This window comes from Strix aluco, chromosome 29 (genome assembly GCF_031877795.1).
Source record: "Strix aluco isolate bStrAlu1 chromosome 29, bStrAlu1.hap1, whole genome shotgun sequence".
NCBI lineage: Eukaryota > Metazoa > Chordata > Aves > Strigiformes > Strigidae > Strix > Strix aluco.
Genome location: NC_133959.1, coordinates 5,228,997 through 5,245,341, shown reverse-complemented (window position 1 = coordinate 5,245,341; position 16,345 = coordinate 5,228,997). Strand labels below are relative to the sequence as shown.

Sequence of the window (16,345 nt, the reverse complement as noted above, 5' to 3'; positions counted from 1 at the left end):
GCTTCCTCCTGCTGCTCTGAGCAGGCAGAGATGAGGCCATATCACAAGCTTAAAAATGCAGGGGGAATCTAACGGTTGCAGCTTTGCTCTCAGGCTGAGATGCGAGCGTGTATCCATTTCCACAAACTCTGCGAGCTAGTGCCGAGCAGCGACAGGGCTCTAACACATCACGGTCCCACCCCAGCAGGCTGGGGCCAGCCTCTTGCTAGAAGCCAGAGCCTGAAAAACCATCCGGGTTTTGCTGATTTTGCAAATCCAGGGAAGTTGGCTGGCAGCAAATGTTTCCAGGTCTGCAGTGTGCAAAGCACATGTGGTAATGCATCATTAAAGTTGGTCAAACAAGCCCTGAATAGGCTGGAAATCTGGGGAGGGGGAAGGAAGGGCCTGAACTTTGGGTTCACGTCCAAGAGAGTCACCAGAAGACTGAAGGTCTGACTTTGCAGTTGAAATAAAGAGGGCAGGAAGGGGATCAGGTTGCAGGGGCCGCTCAGCAGAGCGGCAGGAAGCCATTATCTTTTATGAGCAGTTGCCGCTGGGGGGAGCGAAAATTGCACGATGTACAGCTTCCCGGCAAGGCACTAACAGATTCTAGTCTGAAATCCCGGCTGGACAAAAGAGCATCCCTGCTAGCCGGCCCGGCTCGCCCCTCGGCCGCTCCCCAGCTCTCCTCTGAGGGAGCGCCCGGGTGACGCTCGCGTGGGCACAAGCTGGACGGTCACCTCAGGGCTCCACGGGGCACTTGGCTGGGTCAGTCACACAGCTGCTCGGGTCCCAGCCTGGCTGGCAATTTGGGACGAGGCAACCCACGATGGCTTAAACACAGAAACCCTCCTTGTTTTGCCCAGGCTGGCACCTCAGTCACACTGCAGTGACAGCTGCTGCACTCTGACCTCTGCAGAGACACCGGTACCCTCCAGCCCCACAGCTGATGTACACCCAGGGAGAAAAGACCACTTTTAGGGTCTGCCCTACAGCTGTAGCGATCATTTTTGATACACAGCAACAAAAGCAAGAGCCTGTCCTGCCGCCTGCTCACAGCAGAAGTGTCCTCGACAGGCAGAGCTGAACCAGGGTGGAGGGAGGAGGATGTGGGCCAGGATCAAGGGGATAAAGGCAGCCAGGCCAGTTGGGCAAGAAGCAGGACGGATGGTGGCCAGGCAGCACCAAACCCTTGTTCTCGCTTGTCATGAGCACCCCTGCGAGATGCTGCACTTGCCAGGCCATGGGTCCCTGGGTGTCAGACGCTGGGTGGGCTGATGGGCCACCAGGCACCCTTCAACGTGCCACCAAGCCGGGTGCCAGCAGGGAGGTGACACACAGGCCACAGCACCTGCAGCTTCCCCAGGTGCTGAGCCCCCAGGGGAGGGACAAGACCCTGCAGGTCTGCAACAAGCACCCCAGGCCCATGGGCAGGGCCCCCCCAGCCACCGCACCCCCCTCAGCCGCAGGGGGAAGAAGCCCTTCCAGCTCCCTCTGCAGCACCCCGGGGTGGGATCCCCCAGGCCCCCTCACCTGCACGTACAAGTCCCCCGTGGCCATGGCACCCCCCACACTGCAGCCCGTACTTCCATCCTCTCTGCCCCCAGTCCCTTTATGGCTGCTAATTGCTGCTAATTGGAGGGGGATGGGGGTTAGGGGTCCCCGCCCCACTCCGCCTCCCGTTCCACCCAACAGCCCCTCCTTGGGCCAGAGCAGCTCCTGAGGGGGGGGTGCTGTGTGGGTTCCCCCCACCTGCTGCCACACCCCAAGATCCCTCCCAGCTCAGGACCCCAAGCACTTTGAGACCCCCATTTTGGACACCTCAAGAATCCCCATAAGGGGCACCCCAAGACCACGCTTGGGACATCCTTAGAAGACTTATCTGGGACCCCCCTCCCTTCCCAGGACATCCCAAACTGCCCCCCTACCTGGGACACCCCAAGAGCCCATCGAGGGCACCCAAAGACCCCTCCTATCTAGAACACCCCAAAACTGCCCTCATCCAGGGCACCCTGGACCCACTCTGGGCCCTGATCACGTGCACCCCAGGTCCCCCATCCAGGGCACTCCAAGCACCCACATTCCACCACAGCCCCGTGGCACAGGCCCCCGCTCCCCTCGTTACAGAGAAACTCCGGTAATGATGAAAACCTGTGGCCACGGCACCAGCAGGGTACTGAGAGCCGTCTGCGGGTGCCGTGGCCCATGGGTGCTGCTGTCTGTGGGTGCCACTGTCTCTGGTCCTCACTGCCCATGGGTGCTGCTGCCTGCGGGTCCTTACAGTCTGTAGGTGTCACTCCCCATGGGGGCTACTGTCTGTAGATCCGTGTTGCCTGTGGCTCCCAACTGCCCATGGGTGCTGCTGCCTGCGGGTCCCCACTGTCCCTCCACACCTGCGGTGGCCCAGCCAGCCCTGCAAGGCCAGGACAAAGCCTGGGTGACTGGCTACCACGCGGAGGTGGCTGCTGGTGGGTGCAGCTGGGGACAGAGTGACAAGGGGATGCCCAAGCAGGGCAAGAGGTGGGGGCTGGCGAGCAGCACCGCCTTGCCAGGAGCAGGAGCACCCGTGGGGACAGGGAGGTGAGACCCACAGCAGGGTCACCCGGCCTGGACAGGGACAAATCTACCACAGGAGGAGGCAGATGTCCCCATCGGTTCCTGCTCCTGCCTTGAGCACCCCAGCTGGCACCTGCTTTTTTCCCAGCTGGCTTTGCCGAGCCTTGGCCCCAGAGCCGGCGCCGCTCCAGGGATGCCAAATCCACCCCAAAGGTGCCAGCTTTGGTAAACCTGTGCCCGTCAGTGCAACATGGCAAGCAGGGCCCTGAAAATGTCACCCTTCCTCACCACCCCGCCCCCCCAAAAGGTGAGCACATTTTGCAACAGGGAACACACATTTTCTGATTAAAAAAGTAATGAATCCCTAAATGCCCAAAGGTTTTCAGTGGTATGTGGCTCATTAACAAATCACGCAGGCGGGTTCACGCCCTCTGCAGCCCATGGACACAGAGTGGAGCTCTGTTAGGAGCTGAGCTTTCAGATGGGGACAAAACAGGTGCCCAGGCAGCCTCTCGGCAGTTACTTTGGGGAACAAAGGGGTCGATGGCACTTTCCAACAGCCACCTCGAAAGCCCCAGCTCAGCCGGGGAGAGCGGTGACAGCGGAGTGCGCAGCAGCTCCGGCACGACGAGACGCGGTGACAAACTGTGCCGCGGTCGCCTGATGCCAGCTCAGAGCACCCAGAGAAGCAGCGAGGCCCCGGGGTGCTCGAGGGGTGCGTTTTCCCCATCACCCCATCCCGCATTGCACCCCGCCTGCCCCAGGGAGTCACGGCTCAGCCACCAGCAGACAAACGGACCCGCAGACAAACAACCCAAACCCAGAGCAGGGCGGCCGGTCCCGAGGACGCTGGAACGGCTGCCAAGAGGCTGCAGGCAGTGAGACACCGTAAGTAGCACATGAATTCATATATAGTAAAAAGTCTTTATTAAGAAGGCTTTGAAGTCAAAAAATAAAACTCTTGATACAATTTTCATAACCGTCAAGTCAGCTCAGCAAATATATAATCAGTACTTTAGCCATGTAAGGTTAAAGGTCCGTTATTTTCTTTTTAAAATAAAATATATTTTAGTTTTTAAAATTTATTCAATAAAGTACATATTTTCCTATAAATTCCCTACATATACATAAAGAGGTAAAAAATAAAAAAATAAAACTAAAAAAAAAAAACCAACCACAAAATAAAAAGGAGATAGAAATCTGTCTGGGTTTTGCGACATGGCGTGTTAACAGTGCCCCCTCTGTCCCGCGAGCTCTCCCACCCAGACCGGCCCCTCCAACCGCGACCCCCAACTTCTCGTCACACGTTTTTGGGCAGTTTTCACATTGGCAAAACAGAAGATAGACCTGTGTTACAAAAAAAAAAAAAAAATATATATATATATTTATAGAACCATCAAGAATCATCCAAAAAAATAACTACATACAAAAAAAACGACAACAAAAAATTATAATAATAATAGAATGATTTTAAAAAAATAAAAGACAACCCTTGCGTGTCCTAAAATAAAAAGTGCAACCGGACCTTTTCTTTCTGTTTATTTAACTTTGCAAACTGAATACTGTTATTTGGGAAGGACTGTTGAAGAACAGCTGGGCTTCCTCCTCCCAGCTGCCACAGCCGGGTGAAGAGTTAAAGCTATTCTGTAAACATCAGAGTTTCCTCCTCTCTGCAGTTTCACACCCCTCTTCCTCGTTGTCTTCGACCCCTTCTTCCCCACCCCTCCCGACCCCCTGTATTTCGGCCACCCTCCCGCCCCACCGTCCTGCCCTCTCCGCCTCTCCAGCCAGCAAGCAGCAGCCTCTCCTTCCCCCCCCCACCCCGTGCGCCCATCGGATCCGTTATTAAATAAAAATGTTGATTTAAACAGTTTAAGTCCTTAAAAAGCTGTGTTGGGGTGGAGGGGAGGGCTGGCTGCCCTGGCGAGCCGGACCCGGCTAGGAGAAGATGTGGATGGCTTGCGTGGCGGGCGTGTGGCAAGCGGGACACTCGGGCTCGGCTTTGCCACAGATGCGCATGGCACACTCCATGCAGAAGAGGTTGTGGCCGCAGGGCACCAAGGCGGCGATCACCTCGCTCTCGAAACACACCATGCACTCGCGGGAGCTCTTGCGGTGCCCGTCGGAGCTGCTGGAGTCGGTGGGCGAGCCCGAGGCGGCCGAGATGCTGCCGGGCAGGGAGGAGGAGGAGGAGTAGCCGGTGCTGTTGGAGAAGGAGGACAGCGAGCCTTGGGTGGGCAGCCAGGACAAGGTGCTGACGGGGTCGCTCTGGATGCGGCGCGCTAAGGGGTGGTCCAGGGCCACGCCGCCGCTCTCGGGGAGGGTGGGCGAGTGGCGCGGCGTGGCCGTGCCGCTGTTGCGTCTCTGCGAGCCGTTGATGGAGGAGCAGCTGCTGAAGGCTTGCAAGGGGTTGCCTGAGCGCTCGAAGGGCGACCAGATGGTGGTGGGCGTCGTGAGGTCGAGGGCCAAGAAGTCGAAGCCGAAGTCGCACTCCTCCGAGCCCAGCGGGGCCGGGGGCTCGCTGAAGGTGAAGCCGCTGCTGGTGCTGTAGGGGCTGGTGGGGCTGGCGTCCGCCACCCGCCCGCTGTAGTAGGACTCGGTGGAGGTGCTGCCCAGGGAGCTGAGGCTGTCGTTGCGGAGGGCGGCCGAGGGGCGGCGGGCAGGGTGGGGGGCCTTGGCCCACAGGCTGGCCGTGCTGCCCTGCAGGTCGAGGCAGACGTCGGTGCCGTTGGAGTGGAAGTCGTTGTCGGCATTGACGTCGATGAAGGAGCCTGTCCGCATGGTGATGTGGGCCTCGATCTCCTCCCGGGCCCGGTCCACGTTCTCGGGCATGCCCGTCACCTCAAAGACGGGCTCCTTGTCCCGGCTGGGTGTCACGATGTAGGTGTGCGTCTGCTGCTGGATCCGCTTGATGGTGGCTCCCTTGGGGCCCACCACCAGCCCCACCACGCGGTACGGGACCCTCACCTGGATGGTGGTCTGCCCCGGCAGGTTGGGGGGCCCCTGCATGGCTCCCGTCAGCCCGTTCACTTTGTTGCGTGTCGCCCGGATCATGGAGAAGTGCTCGGCAGCCGAGAGGATCTCCCTTTTCGCCATCTCCACGTCCTCCTTCCTCCCAGTCACGATGAAAACGGGCTCCTCGCCCCTGACTGGTGTCTTGATGTACGTGTTGGTCTTGGCACGTAGGGCTTTGATTTTGCAGCCTGCAGAGCAAGGAGAAGGGGAAAAAAAATGACACGTCAAAGCTGAGACCTCACGGGGACCCCCTGCCCACCCACGATGGGAAGATGCAGGACCAACAGGTCCCTTTGGGTCTGCACCTACAGCACAGACACCCTTAGAGAGACAGGTCCCTTGCACCCCAAAGGCAGCCAGGAGCTCACAGCTTGGTGCTGGGGGGCTGCACCGGCTCGTCCAAGACATTCCAGGCTCCTGGCACCAGCCTGACCCTCTGCCACCACCTTCTTCGTGCTGCAGCGGGGACTGAGGACCCGTGGGATGCAGCCTGGCTCCCGAGGGCTGGGACAACACGTGGGCAGAGTGGGGCCAGGGCAGGCAGCCGTGGGGGCACTTTCTGGGCCACCGAGGGAATGGGAAGCCAAGTTTACTCAAAAGGTGTTTAAGGAGGTGCGAGGTTAAAAAAAAGACACTGAAAATGGAAGGGAAGGAAAAGGCTTGTTTGGATCCTGCAGGTTTGTCGACACCTCTCAGGCAGCAGCTAAACCCGAGAAACAGCCCCGGCTGCACCCCAACAGCAACAGCGAGGGACAGGGGAGCTGGGGGTCCCTGTGGCTGGGTGGCACTGGCACCCCCCACCTCCCTCGCCCTGCCCTGAGGGAGGAAACCCCAGGGCAGAGGCTGCGCCCTCACCGGCTGGGGCAGGGGTGCTCGCAGGGCACCGGCTCTCCCCATTCTGGAAAGACCTGCTTCCCCCGCACGAGGAACATGATTCAGCAGGCAGAGCCCAGGCTGGGACGCAGGAGACTGGGGCTTTGCTGCCAGCTCTGCCTTTGCCTCGCACAACCCCGGGCAAGTCCCTGCCCCTTGCCTGCCATGGGCGAGCTGGGCTCCGGCTGCGAGTCCCTGCAGCGCCCGTCCAGCGAACGGCTCCTGCTCTCCTCCGGGACGGGTTGCTGCTGCTCTCGCCGAGGAGCTGCCTCCGGCCGCAAGCACAGCACCGCTCCCTGCAACCCCAGCCCTGCTGAGTGCATCCGCTCTGCCCGCGCTCCAGTGCACGCACTTAATTAAATTCACATGAGCCAGGCGCGCCGCACCGGGAGCTCAGCCCGGCTGGCCGCCCTCCGCTCCCGGCACACGAGGGCGAGTGACCCTGTCTCCCACCTCCCACGCAAACCCCTGAGCTTCGCAGCGCACCGAAAGCAAAGCTGGGAGCCCACAGGGACGGATTCTGACCCATCGGAGCCCCGAGACCATCCCTGTCCACTCCGAACTCTGCTGCTGCAGATCCACGTCGATAAACAGCCGCACACCGGCAGAGAGAGCTCGACTCCTCGCAGGCACAGCCAAGGCAGCCACAAGCACCCGGCTGGCTCCTCCACAAAGGGCTCGCTCGGGGCACTCCTCCTCCTCCTCTTCCCAGATGCTCCCTGAGGAAGGGAAGGGCAGGGACTCGGCCGGGGGTGGTGTGGCACAGGACGCTCAGGCAGGTCTGTCCCAAGCAGCCGCGTCAGCCCGCGCTCGCTAACAGCTGGAGAGCAGAGCCCTAACGGGGCCACGCTATTCCTGGAGACCTGAACGTGGTACTTTCACCAGGGCATTAAGCATCACGGATAACAAGTAGTAAAAAACTGTCCAAAGAAGTGAGCAGCAGCCGTCCTGGGTGTCACAACCCAGCTTTTTGGCAGCACTAACCCCTCTGACAGCCGCATTCAGGGAGCCGACGAGTGATGATACTGGTTCTCCGGACACTTCCTCCAAAAAAACCTCTAAAGCAGCCCGCACCAGCCAGCACAGCCCTGCCCAGCTCCAGGCTGCCTTGGGGTGCTGGCAGCTTTCCACACGCCCTACCTGCTGCCTGCAAAGGTCCCAGCACGGCGACAGGCAGGTTGGAGGGGAATCGGGGAGGGGAGCAGGCAGATGAGCAGCCAGACAGAGCTGGGGAGGCAGGAGACCTGCTGAGATCTCCCTCCTAAGCGGGGAAATCCTGGATTTCGTACAAGCCAGATCGAAAGCATTTGAAGGCCATCTCCAAGCACTTCTTGCAATCAAACAAATGTTCCTCCCACCTTGCATTGCCCCAGGGCCTCACTCCCAGCTTGGGGCAGTGGCACAAGCCCCAGTTCAACCCCTGGTGCAACCGGCTGGGCTCAGTCAGGCAGAGGCAGGGCTGGGGACGGCACAAAGCTGCCCCACTACCCAGAGCCAGGGAAGCCACTGAGCGGCTGCGGGGGACACGTGGAGGAGGAATGAGGGTGGAGAAGGGTTTGTCCAGGCTTTTCCTAATTTAGGACAACAACTGGAAGGTGTATTTATGGCTGGGGGCATATGGTGGGGAAAGCAACGGCCTGGTCACTGGAGCAGGGCAGAACCAGCAACCATCAATGGTGAAGTTTCTTAAGCATGTATTAGCTTCTGCGAGGCTGTCCAGGGCAAGGTGCCTACAACTCCCACATCCCTCTCCCTGATTTATTCTGGTACCTGCTATAAGCTCTCCCCCTGCTCTGCGGCTTAGCAAATCAGGATGAGCACGGTGGCAGTGGGCAAGGGCAGCTGGGCTGGCAGCCACCACGGGACTCTGCCAGGGCCTCCTGCCGACACCAGCCTCACACCCAAGGTCCCAGATTCACCCTTTGCAGCAAGAAGTGGCAATTTCAAGATCCAAAAGTATCGGCAGCTGCCAGGAGCTGCAAACAGGAGCTGCTCGGGAGCCATGTCCCGCAGGGGACACAGCACAGCGAGGCTCTTCCTCGCCCCGCTCTGCCGGCTGCACCCGAACTGATGCTACGGCAGCACGAAATGGAGGAAGAGTTTATCTGGCTGCTCCTTGTGAGCCCTTCCTAGGGGCAAAGCCAGAAACCTGGGTTAAAAATCAAAGGGGTGCCTGACCTGGCCAGCTCCACCCTCCTCAGACAAGCAGGGCAGGAAAAACGCACAGTCCGTGGCTGCCGGACACTGCTGGGGCCACCACGCCCGCGCTGTGCCGGGGCCACCCGTGGCACAGCAAAATGCACCACGGGTTGGAGCTGGTTTTTCCAATCCTGGTGTAAAAGAGGATGGTGGGAGGTCTGGGGCAGCGGGGGTGCCAGCTCGCCTCCCTGCCTGCCTGCAGGGAAACACTGCAGAAATAAAGGCATCAGCTGGGGAAGCCTCTTGCCCAAGGCCACGTGCTGGCATCTGCACCAGGAACCGTGTGAGGAGCCTCCAGCATTGCGACACACCGGTGAGTGCTCCCGGACGGGCTCGTCGGGGACGAGGTGGGAGCAGAGCCAGGACAGCACCACAGCCTCACCCAGGGACCAACCTGTCCTGCCACTGCCCCCAGTCCCAAACTCCACCTAAGTCACCCCTCGGCTGCTGGGACTCCCAAGCAACAGGTCCTGAAAGCCCTGACTGGGAAGGGTGGGCACCCTCCCCGGGCTGGGATTCAGTAAAGTGTTTAAACCCACACAGCACCCCGAGCTACAGGTCTGCAACACCAGGAACTGGGGAAGAGACACAACCTCACAGCAGTACGACCAACCCCTGTCCTCCATCACATCTGCACCCCAGAGACGGGGCTGAGCCAAGCTGCTCCTGCCCACGCTTGGGGAGATGCTGACAGCCAAGCCCCCCAAAGTCCCCCAGGAGCCACAGGTACTCGCACCACACGACAGAGGTGGTTTAACCAGCAGCCTACAACAGGGGGAACGATCCACACCAGCGGGAGATATTTGAGATGAGTCTCCACAAGCCCCCACCCAAGCACACTGGAAATGCCATCCTGGATGGCGGCATCCTCTCGTCGGTGCAGCACAACCCCGAAGGGATGGGGCCGTGGAGAGGACCAGGGGCCGCCCGGCATCGCCGGTGACCCCCACCGCAGGCACGGCCTCACCCCAGCATCGCCGGATCGAGCACCTCACCTCAACCAAGGAGCAGCCGTTGGCATTCCCGTGTTTTACCTCGCCAAGGGCCAGCATGCAGCATTCATGATGGGAGAGGAGGAAAACAAGGTGCCAGACTTCGCCACAAGTCTATAAACAAGGTGCCTTTAAAAGCACTTTTCAGATCCAAAAGAAAACACCCCCAAAACCAGTGGGGGGACGGAGGGGTCGCAGCCCCAGGTGTGCTGCAGCCCCAACAGGTTTCACCAGGGCCCTGGAGCAGTTCAGTCACCACATCACGGCTCTTTGGCAGAGCTCCGAGTCCCCGTGGGCCCAAACTCTTCATGACAACCTGTGGCCATGCTCAGCTGCAAGCAAACACCCTCATTCTGGGGGTCTCAAGCACACGCAACCCCACCGAGTCGCAGCCCCTCGCGCCACTGCCCAGCTCTGCCTGCAGGGGCAGCACCGACGGAGGGGTGTGAGCTGGACGCTCCTCTCAAACCCTCCTGTCTCCAGACTCCACACCCTTCTCTTCCACCCTCCCCAGCTCCGAGCTGCTCTCTGCTCACCCCACGCGGCTCCTGGCACACTCCACTCCGCAAAGTTGCCCCACGGAGCTGCAGTGCTCTGGCTGGCCCCGTCCCTCCTGCCCTCGGGCTGAGAAATCACTCGTTTCAGACAAGAAACAGAATCCCAGGGGATTCTCCCCAGGATGATGCAGTGATGGAGGCGGCACCTCAGGAAAGGCAGCTGCTCTCCCTAAATGCCCTCTCTGGGCACCACCAAAGAGGACTTCACCCTCTGTCAGGAGCCCCAGTCGGATCAGGGGTGTGACTATCACAAGAGCCCATGAAAACCAGTACAGCGCAGGCTGGGAAGCGCCTCTCCATCCTCTGCGCTCCTGCTGGTACCAGGCAAGAGATAAGAGACCCAGCACAGCTCATCCACTCGCTGATCCCCAGCATGGCCTGACCAGCTCCTGCTTTGACATAAGGTGGCCTCCTCCACATAAGGACAAAGCCAGCTGATCCCCTCGGCCACCTCCGTTTGCCCAAGGAGCTCTGTGTTTGCAGTGCCCAGCTTCGAGCTATGAAAACCCAAGAAGGGAGTTTTTCTGGAGGAGCCTTGGATGGCACCAGCCAGAAGGACTGTGCTCATCACAGCCTCCGCAGCCCGGGAGCCGGCTGATGCCTTGCACCCAGCCCTCTGGAGCCTGCTACCTGCTGCAGACAGACATTGCCCTTCCTCTCCTCCCCAGCTCTGCAGCATCTCCTGGTCGCAGACCCGGCATTACGGTGCTCCCAGTTCCCCTCGTTGCAGGCGAATGGCACAGGATGTGCCAGGACTGGGGCCAGACGTGGAGGAGAACACGTTGCACCTCCATCGCATCTCAGCTCCCCTCTTGCTGAGAGCTTCTTCCCACCTCCCTGCAAACAGTAATTAATTCATCCTTGCAACCACACTGCGGGAGGCAGGCACATCACACCTTTGTTTCTTCTCCAGACACTGGGAAAAGCGAGGCAGGGAGGCTGGGCTCCTCGCCTCGGGCCAGAGAGGAGGAAGCCGGTGCCAGAGCCAAGATGCGCAGGCAGATCCTTCAGCGATCAGATCAATCTGTGCGACTGACTTCAGGAGTTTCTGGCTCTGCTACGACCCAGAGAGGTGGGAGGAGGCAGCCAGGCCAGCCTCAAAGGACGTGGCATGATGGGCAGAGGACAGCAGAGAGCAGCAGCCCAGGGCTCAGAAATACGAGAGGATCCATCGCAGCCCCAGCGATCCACTGCAAGTTTACAGATGCTCGGGCTGGCCCGGAAACGGAGACCTGCGGCCTCCCCGTGCATCCTCCAAGCACCGAAACACCAGCCACGCTCTGGCAGGGAGGAGAGCTGCTGTATTTCATCCTTCCCTGGATCTCCCCTTCGAGCATCCCAGCGTCTTCTATAAACAGCAACTTTCCCAAATCCTTTGCAAAGCTGCGAACAGTCCCTGCGCGTCGCAGATGGGGAAGCAGAGCCCAGGAGAGGAGCTGTGGCTGGCTCCGTCCCACGAGAGGCACGTGGCGTAGGAGGGGAGCGGAGCCCGGGGTTTTCTGCTGCACTGGGCCGCTCGTCACCCCCTTGGCTTTGCTGGAAATGCACCCCCAAAGCCAGGACACCAGGGAGCAACACCAGCACGGTGCCGACATGCAAGAGCCAGGGCAACTCTTAACACCCAGCCCGCCCCATCTCCCTTTTCCCCAGCGATTTCCGTTATCACCACCTCTCTTTTTGCTGGCTAGCAGGATCAGCCCACACCGCTGCAGTCAATGGCCACAGCACTTTTTGGAGACGGTCCCTCCCACGGCAGGAGTCATGAACAGGCTTGCAGGCAGAGGCACGGCCGTGTAATCCCGCCAGGCCACGCTGCCTTTCGGTAGCCGTGTGGGCAGGGAGGAGAAGAGCCGCAGATCCCGGCTGGCAGACGCTGCTCCGCACCATCGTCGGTGCCGATCCGGATGAGGGGTCGTGGCAACCACCTCTCCAGCTCCATCAAGAAAACAAGGATTTGCTTTACACAACAAAGATTTACCTGCTGGGCTGCTGCTGCTCCCTTCTACAAAGGGTTAAATTAGTGGATCTGAAGAAGAGAAATTAAAGAAAAAGGAGGAGAAAATCGCATCCGACAGCCTCTGTCCCACCTCAGCACACGTAAGCGCTGCCCCAGCTGCTGGGACCTCCCAGCCACATCCCTGCTCACCCCGACGGCAGCGGGGCTGCCGGGCTCTGGGGACAGCAGGACCAGTCCCAATGCGCCCCGAGAGCTGCTCCTCAGCACACGGTGTAACGGGAGAGAAACCCAGCCCTGCCCCAAATCAAGACCCTTCCAGGGCACCTGATATCCAGGTCTTCAGCCCCTCCTACGTTCCAGGCGCGGTGGCACCCCAAGCACCCGATTCCCAGGTCATGGCCGGGCTGGGTAGCGCAGGAAAGACACGAGTGACAGGGACACAGGCTGAGGGTGTCTGACCAAGCCCAGCAGCGTCACCAGCAGCACATCTCGCTGCTGGAATGATGCCAGGTCCGACGGAGCACCCCAAGGCTCGGCTCCACGCTGCTGCGCAGCCAGAGCCCCACTGCCACGGGGCTAACGAAGACCAAGGGAGACTCGCACGGGGGACCCGGGGACCAGAAGGACCCAGGAGCCAGCACAGGGGCAGGAGGATGAGGCGAGCGAGACAGGTTCTGCTCATTTTGGAGCTCAGTGTGAGACCCAGAGAGGTGGGCAGCTGCGAACGACCCCGGTATTACCCTGCTCGGGCTGCACCGGCCTCACACATCCCCGATTTGAAACAGCTGCTGGGGGCACAGGAGAGCTGCCAGAGCACAAAGACACTCTGCTGACAGCCCCGTCCCTTCGGATGCTGCCCAACCACACCCCCCGCCAGCAAAAACCAGGGGTGCCAAATGCTGAGCCCTACTTCATGCCAAAACCCCAACACAGCAGGGCCACGGCACGGCCTCTGAACAGGTCGGGAGCTGCAGAAAAGTTGAAACCAGGAGAGGGGCAGAAAACACATGGGGGAAAACCCCTAGGGAGAGCTGTTCCTGCCCATCACCAGCCCCAGGTCCCCTCCGAGCCCATCAGCAGGACCCGGTGCCCGTTCAGACCCCTCCTCAAGCTGGTAAAATAATTCCTTTAGCAGCTCTTTTCCAGGAACCCCACGAGCCCGCGGAGCTTAGTGAGCACCCAAACTCGGCACGAGGTGTTTGGGACAGGTACCCGGGTGCATTTAACTCATCGGGGTGCTGGAGGGGTGGTACTGGGGCTTCACCACAGCCCAAACACCCAACCCCGGCCGCTGGTGCCAACCGACAGCTCGCCGGCCCGAAAGCAGCCGTCCCTCCAACCTCCTTGCACGCGCAGAGCCAGCGCCTTTCCCAGCGGCGGCCAGACCCCGTTACGGGTTTGCTTTCGAGTTGCCAGATCCCGGAGGTTCTGCAGAGCCCGGCCAGCGAGGCCACCAAATCCAGGTCCCCATCCAGCCCAGGAAGAAGCAGGATCCTCCCGAGCAGGGCGCGGCACCCCGCTCCTCGCTCCTCTCCTCTGGCGACGTAGCGGGCTCTGCCGCGCCGCTCGGCCGCCCCGGCCGGGCTCACCAGCCCGGGGGGACCCTGCGGCCAGGGCGGTGGGACCGGTGAGGGGTGCGCGGAAAGTTGGGAGGCCGGGAAGCGGGGCCGGCTGGGAGGCAGCGCAGGCCAATGGGAAGCGCAGAGCATGATGTCACCGCGCTCATCACAGCATGGCTCTGGCTAACAAAGAGAACAATGAGGCTGCCCAGCTCCCCGCTTCCCCCCAGGAAAAAAATGCCCCCCGGCCCCTCACCCCGCAGCCCCCTGGCCAGGGAGAGATGGGAGCCGCGGGAGCGAGGGCAGGGCCGGGGTGCCAGAGCCCTGCGTGGTGAAAACACCCCGGAGATCAGGCTCCCCGCGAGCCGAACTGCCCATCGCCGCCGGGATTCCTGCGGGCAGCAGCTCCCTTCCTTTTTATTTTTTTTTTTTTTCTGAAATCCTCCTCTCTGGGGTCTTTATTTTTTTTTTTTTTCTAAAGGTTGAAACTTTGGTTAAGGGCTATTTCCGATTTCCTTGAGACAAAGCCCGTGCCAGGCACACCCACCCAGGGAGAGGGCTGGGGCTGAGGCGTGCCCGGGCGTCCTTTTGTGACAGCTGAGTGCGAGTGGGGCTTCGCGCCCCTCCGCTGCCGAGCTCCATCCACCTAATAAACGAGCGGATTAATTATCGTTTATAAATGAAGTATTCGAGATATCGAGTATCATTTACACACCAAGTCTGAGACACCGAGCTGGAGGGGAGGGGGAGGAAAGAGGCACTCAACTACAATAAAATCAAAGCTTTCGCCTGCACTTCGTGTCCTGGCAGCTCCCACGGACCCGCGTGGCTCCCGGGAACTTTCCGTGGGCACGAGGCGTTTATCCCCCCCCGTGCCGTTTCGCTGCCCTATATAGTTTAATTAATATTTACAGACGGCGCGTTGGGGAAAGGCACAAAGAGCAGCAGCTCGCTCCTGAAACCCTCGGCGAAGGCGCGTCCGCGGGAGGAGTTTCAGGGCCGCGGGATTTGTCGCCGTTAAGTTTCCGCCTCCGCGCTGCCGGGCACGGAGACAAAGCCCCAAAAGTGACCCAAATAAAGCGGGGCCGGGCCGCGGCCGGCGCATCCCGCGGGAGGCGGCGCCGCAGCCCCGGGGAAGCCGCGGGGCGCTCGGGGGCGGACAGAGGTGGGGGGTGGCGGGGCGGGGGGGTGTCCCCGCCGTGTCCCGGGGGCCCCGTCCTCCCCCCCAGCGCGGGGCGGGGGGTTACCTTGCCGGCCCACGATCTCGGCGACGTGCTCGGAGCTGGGCACGGGCACGCACTCGGTCATGTTCACGCTCTTCTTCCTGCTCCCCAGCGCGCCCAGCGGCTCGGCCAGCAGCGCGGCGGGCGGCGCCAGGTGCGGGGCGAAGTTACCGAAGGCGGCCGGCGGGGAGGCGGCACCGGCGGCCGGGGGGGAGCAGCCGCCGCGCTCCCGCGCCTGCAGGCCGCCCGGCCCCGCGCCTCCCGCCGCCGCCTCCGGCTCCTCCGGCCCCGCGCCGCCCGCCTCCGCCGCCCGCAGCCCGCGCTCGCCCGCCTCCTCCAGCCCCAGCAGCGAGAGCTGGTCCAGGGCGAACCTCAGGGCGGCGGCTTCGTCCTGCGGCGGCGGCGGCCCCTCCCGCTCCCGCTCGGGCTCCGGCGGCGGCGGCGGCTCCTGCCCGGCGGGCGGCGGCGGGCTGAGCAGCGCCAGGCAGCGCGGCGGGCCGCGGGCGGGCTGTCCGCCCTCGGGCTGGTAGATGGAGCCGGGCATGGCGGCGGAGCGGGGCTGGCCGGGAGCGGAGCGGGCCGGGGCGGTGGCGGTGCCCGGAGCGGGCCGGGGCGGTGGCGGTGCCCGGTGCCCGCCGCACGCCGCCTCTCTGCGCGCGCCCCCCGCCGCGCCGCGCCGCCCCCGCCCCGCCCCGACAATGGGGCCGCGCCCCGCCCCGCGCGCATGCGCCGCCCGCCGGCCCCGCCCCGCCGCAGGGAGGGGGCGGAGCCTCGATCGGCCCCGCCCCGCGCCTCTCGCCACGGCCGGCCCCGCCCCGCCCGCGTTTAAAGGGGGGGGGGGGGGGGGGGGGGGGCACCGGACGGGCCGAGACTCGGGGCGGGGCGGGGAGGGCGTCGGGGGAGCGGCGCCCCGTCTTTTCCACCGTAAAGCCGGAGCTTGCGGAAACAACGTAAAACCGGAGTCGAAAGCGAGGAAGTTGCGGGGGGGGGGGGGGCGCGGGCGCGGAGGAGGGGCAGCTACCGACCGCCGTTACCCGGTGGGTCACGGCATCCCTCCCCCCCCCCCCGGCGGTCCCGTCTCCGCCAAGTTCCGCAGGTCGGAGGAGCCGGGTCCGGCCGGGAGCAAAACCGGAGCAGCAAAGCGGTGCCGAGGAGGCGGCGGCTCCCCGGAGGCGACTGTTCCCACCCCCCGATCCACAGAGTTTATCGAGCACTCGGGGGGATGGAGCTACAGCACAGCTACACGGATAGGATATTCCCTTCTTCCCGAGTTACAAAAGTTAAGAAAACACAGAAAATCTTTGTCCTTTCTCCCTTTTTTCCCTCGGTTGTTCAGCTCTTTCACAAGGGTTGGTCGCCGTTTATCCCACCCAGCGGCGAAGCGCTCGGCTGTTCCTGCTTCAATCGGAGCTGCAGCAGCTCGGATGTCCCGAGA

General features: G+C 61.9%; 1 protein-coding gene across 1 annotated transcript; it reads right to left on the bottom strand.

Moving 5' to 3' along the window:
- Window positions 1-3,439: 3,439 nt before the first annotated feature.
- Window positions 3,440-15,469, bottom strand: MEX3D (mex-3 RNA binding family member D). The gene is made up of 2 exons (XM_074808644.1): window positions 14,935-15,469; window positions 3,440-5,738 (listed from the first exon to the last, which is right to left on the bottom strand). The coding sequence occupies exons 1-2, from the start codon at window positions 15,452-15,454 to the stop codon at window positions 4,474-4,476; spliced, it is 1,785 nt and encodes a 594-aa protein (XP_074664745.1). The 5' UTR covers window positions 15,455-15,469; the 3' UTR covers window positions 3,440-4,473.
- Window positions 15,470-16,345: the final 876 nt, after the last annotated feature.

Coding starts and splice junctions, on each gene's coding strand:
- MEX3D (XM_074808644.1), bottom strand. CDS start 15,454: ATGCCCGGCTCCATCTACCAGCCCGAGGGCGGACAGCCCGCCCGCGGC. Junction 5,739..14,934: donor CGAGATCGTGGGCCGGCAAG/GTAACCCCCCGC, acceptor CTTGCTCTGCAG/GCTGCAAAATCAAAGCCCTA.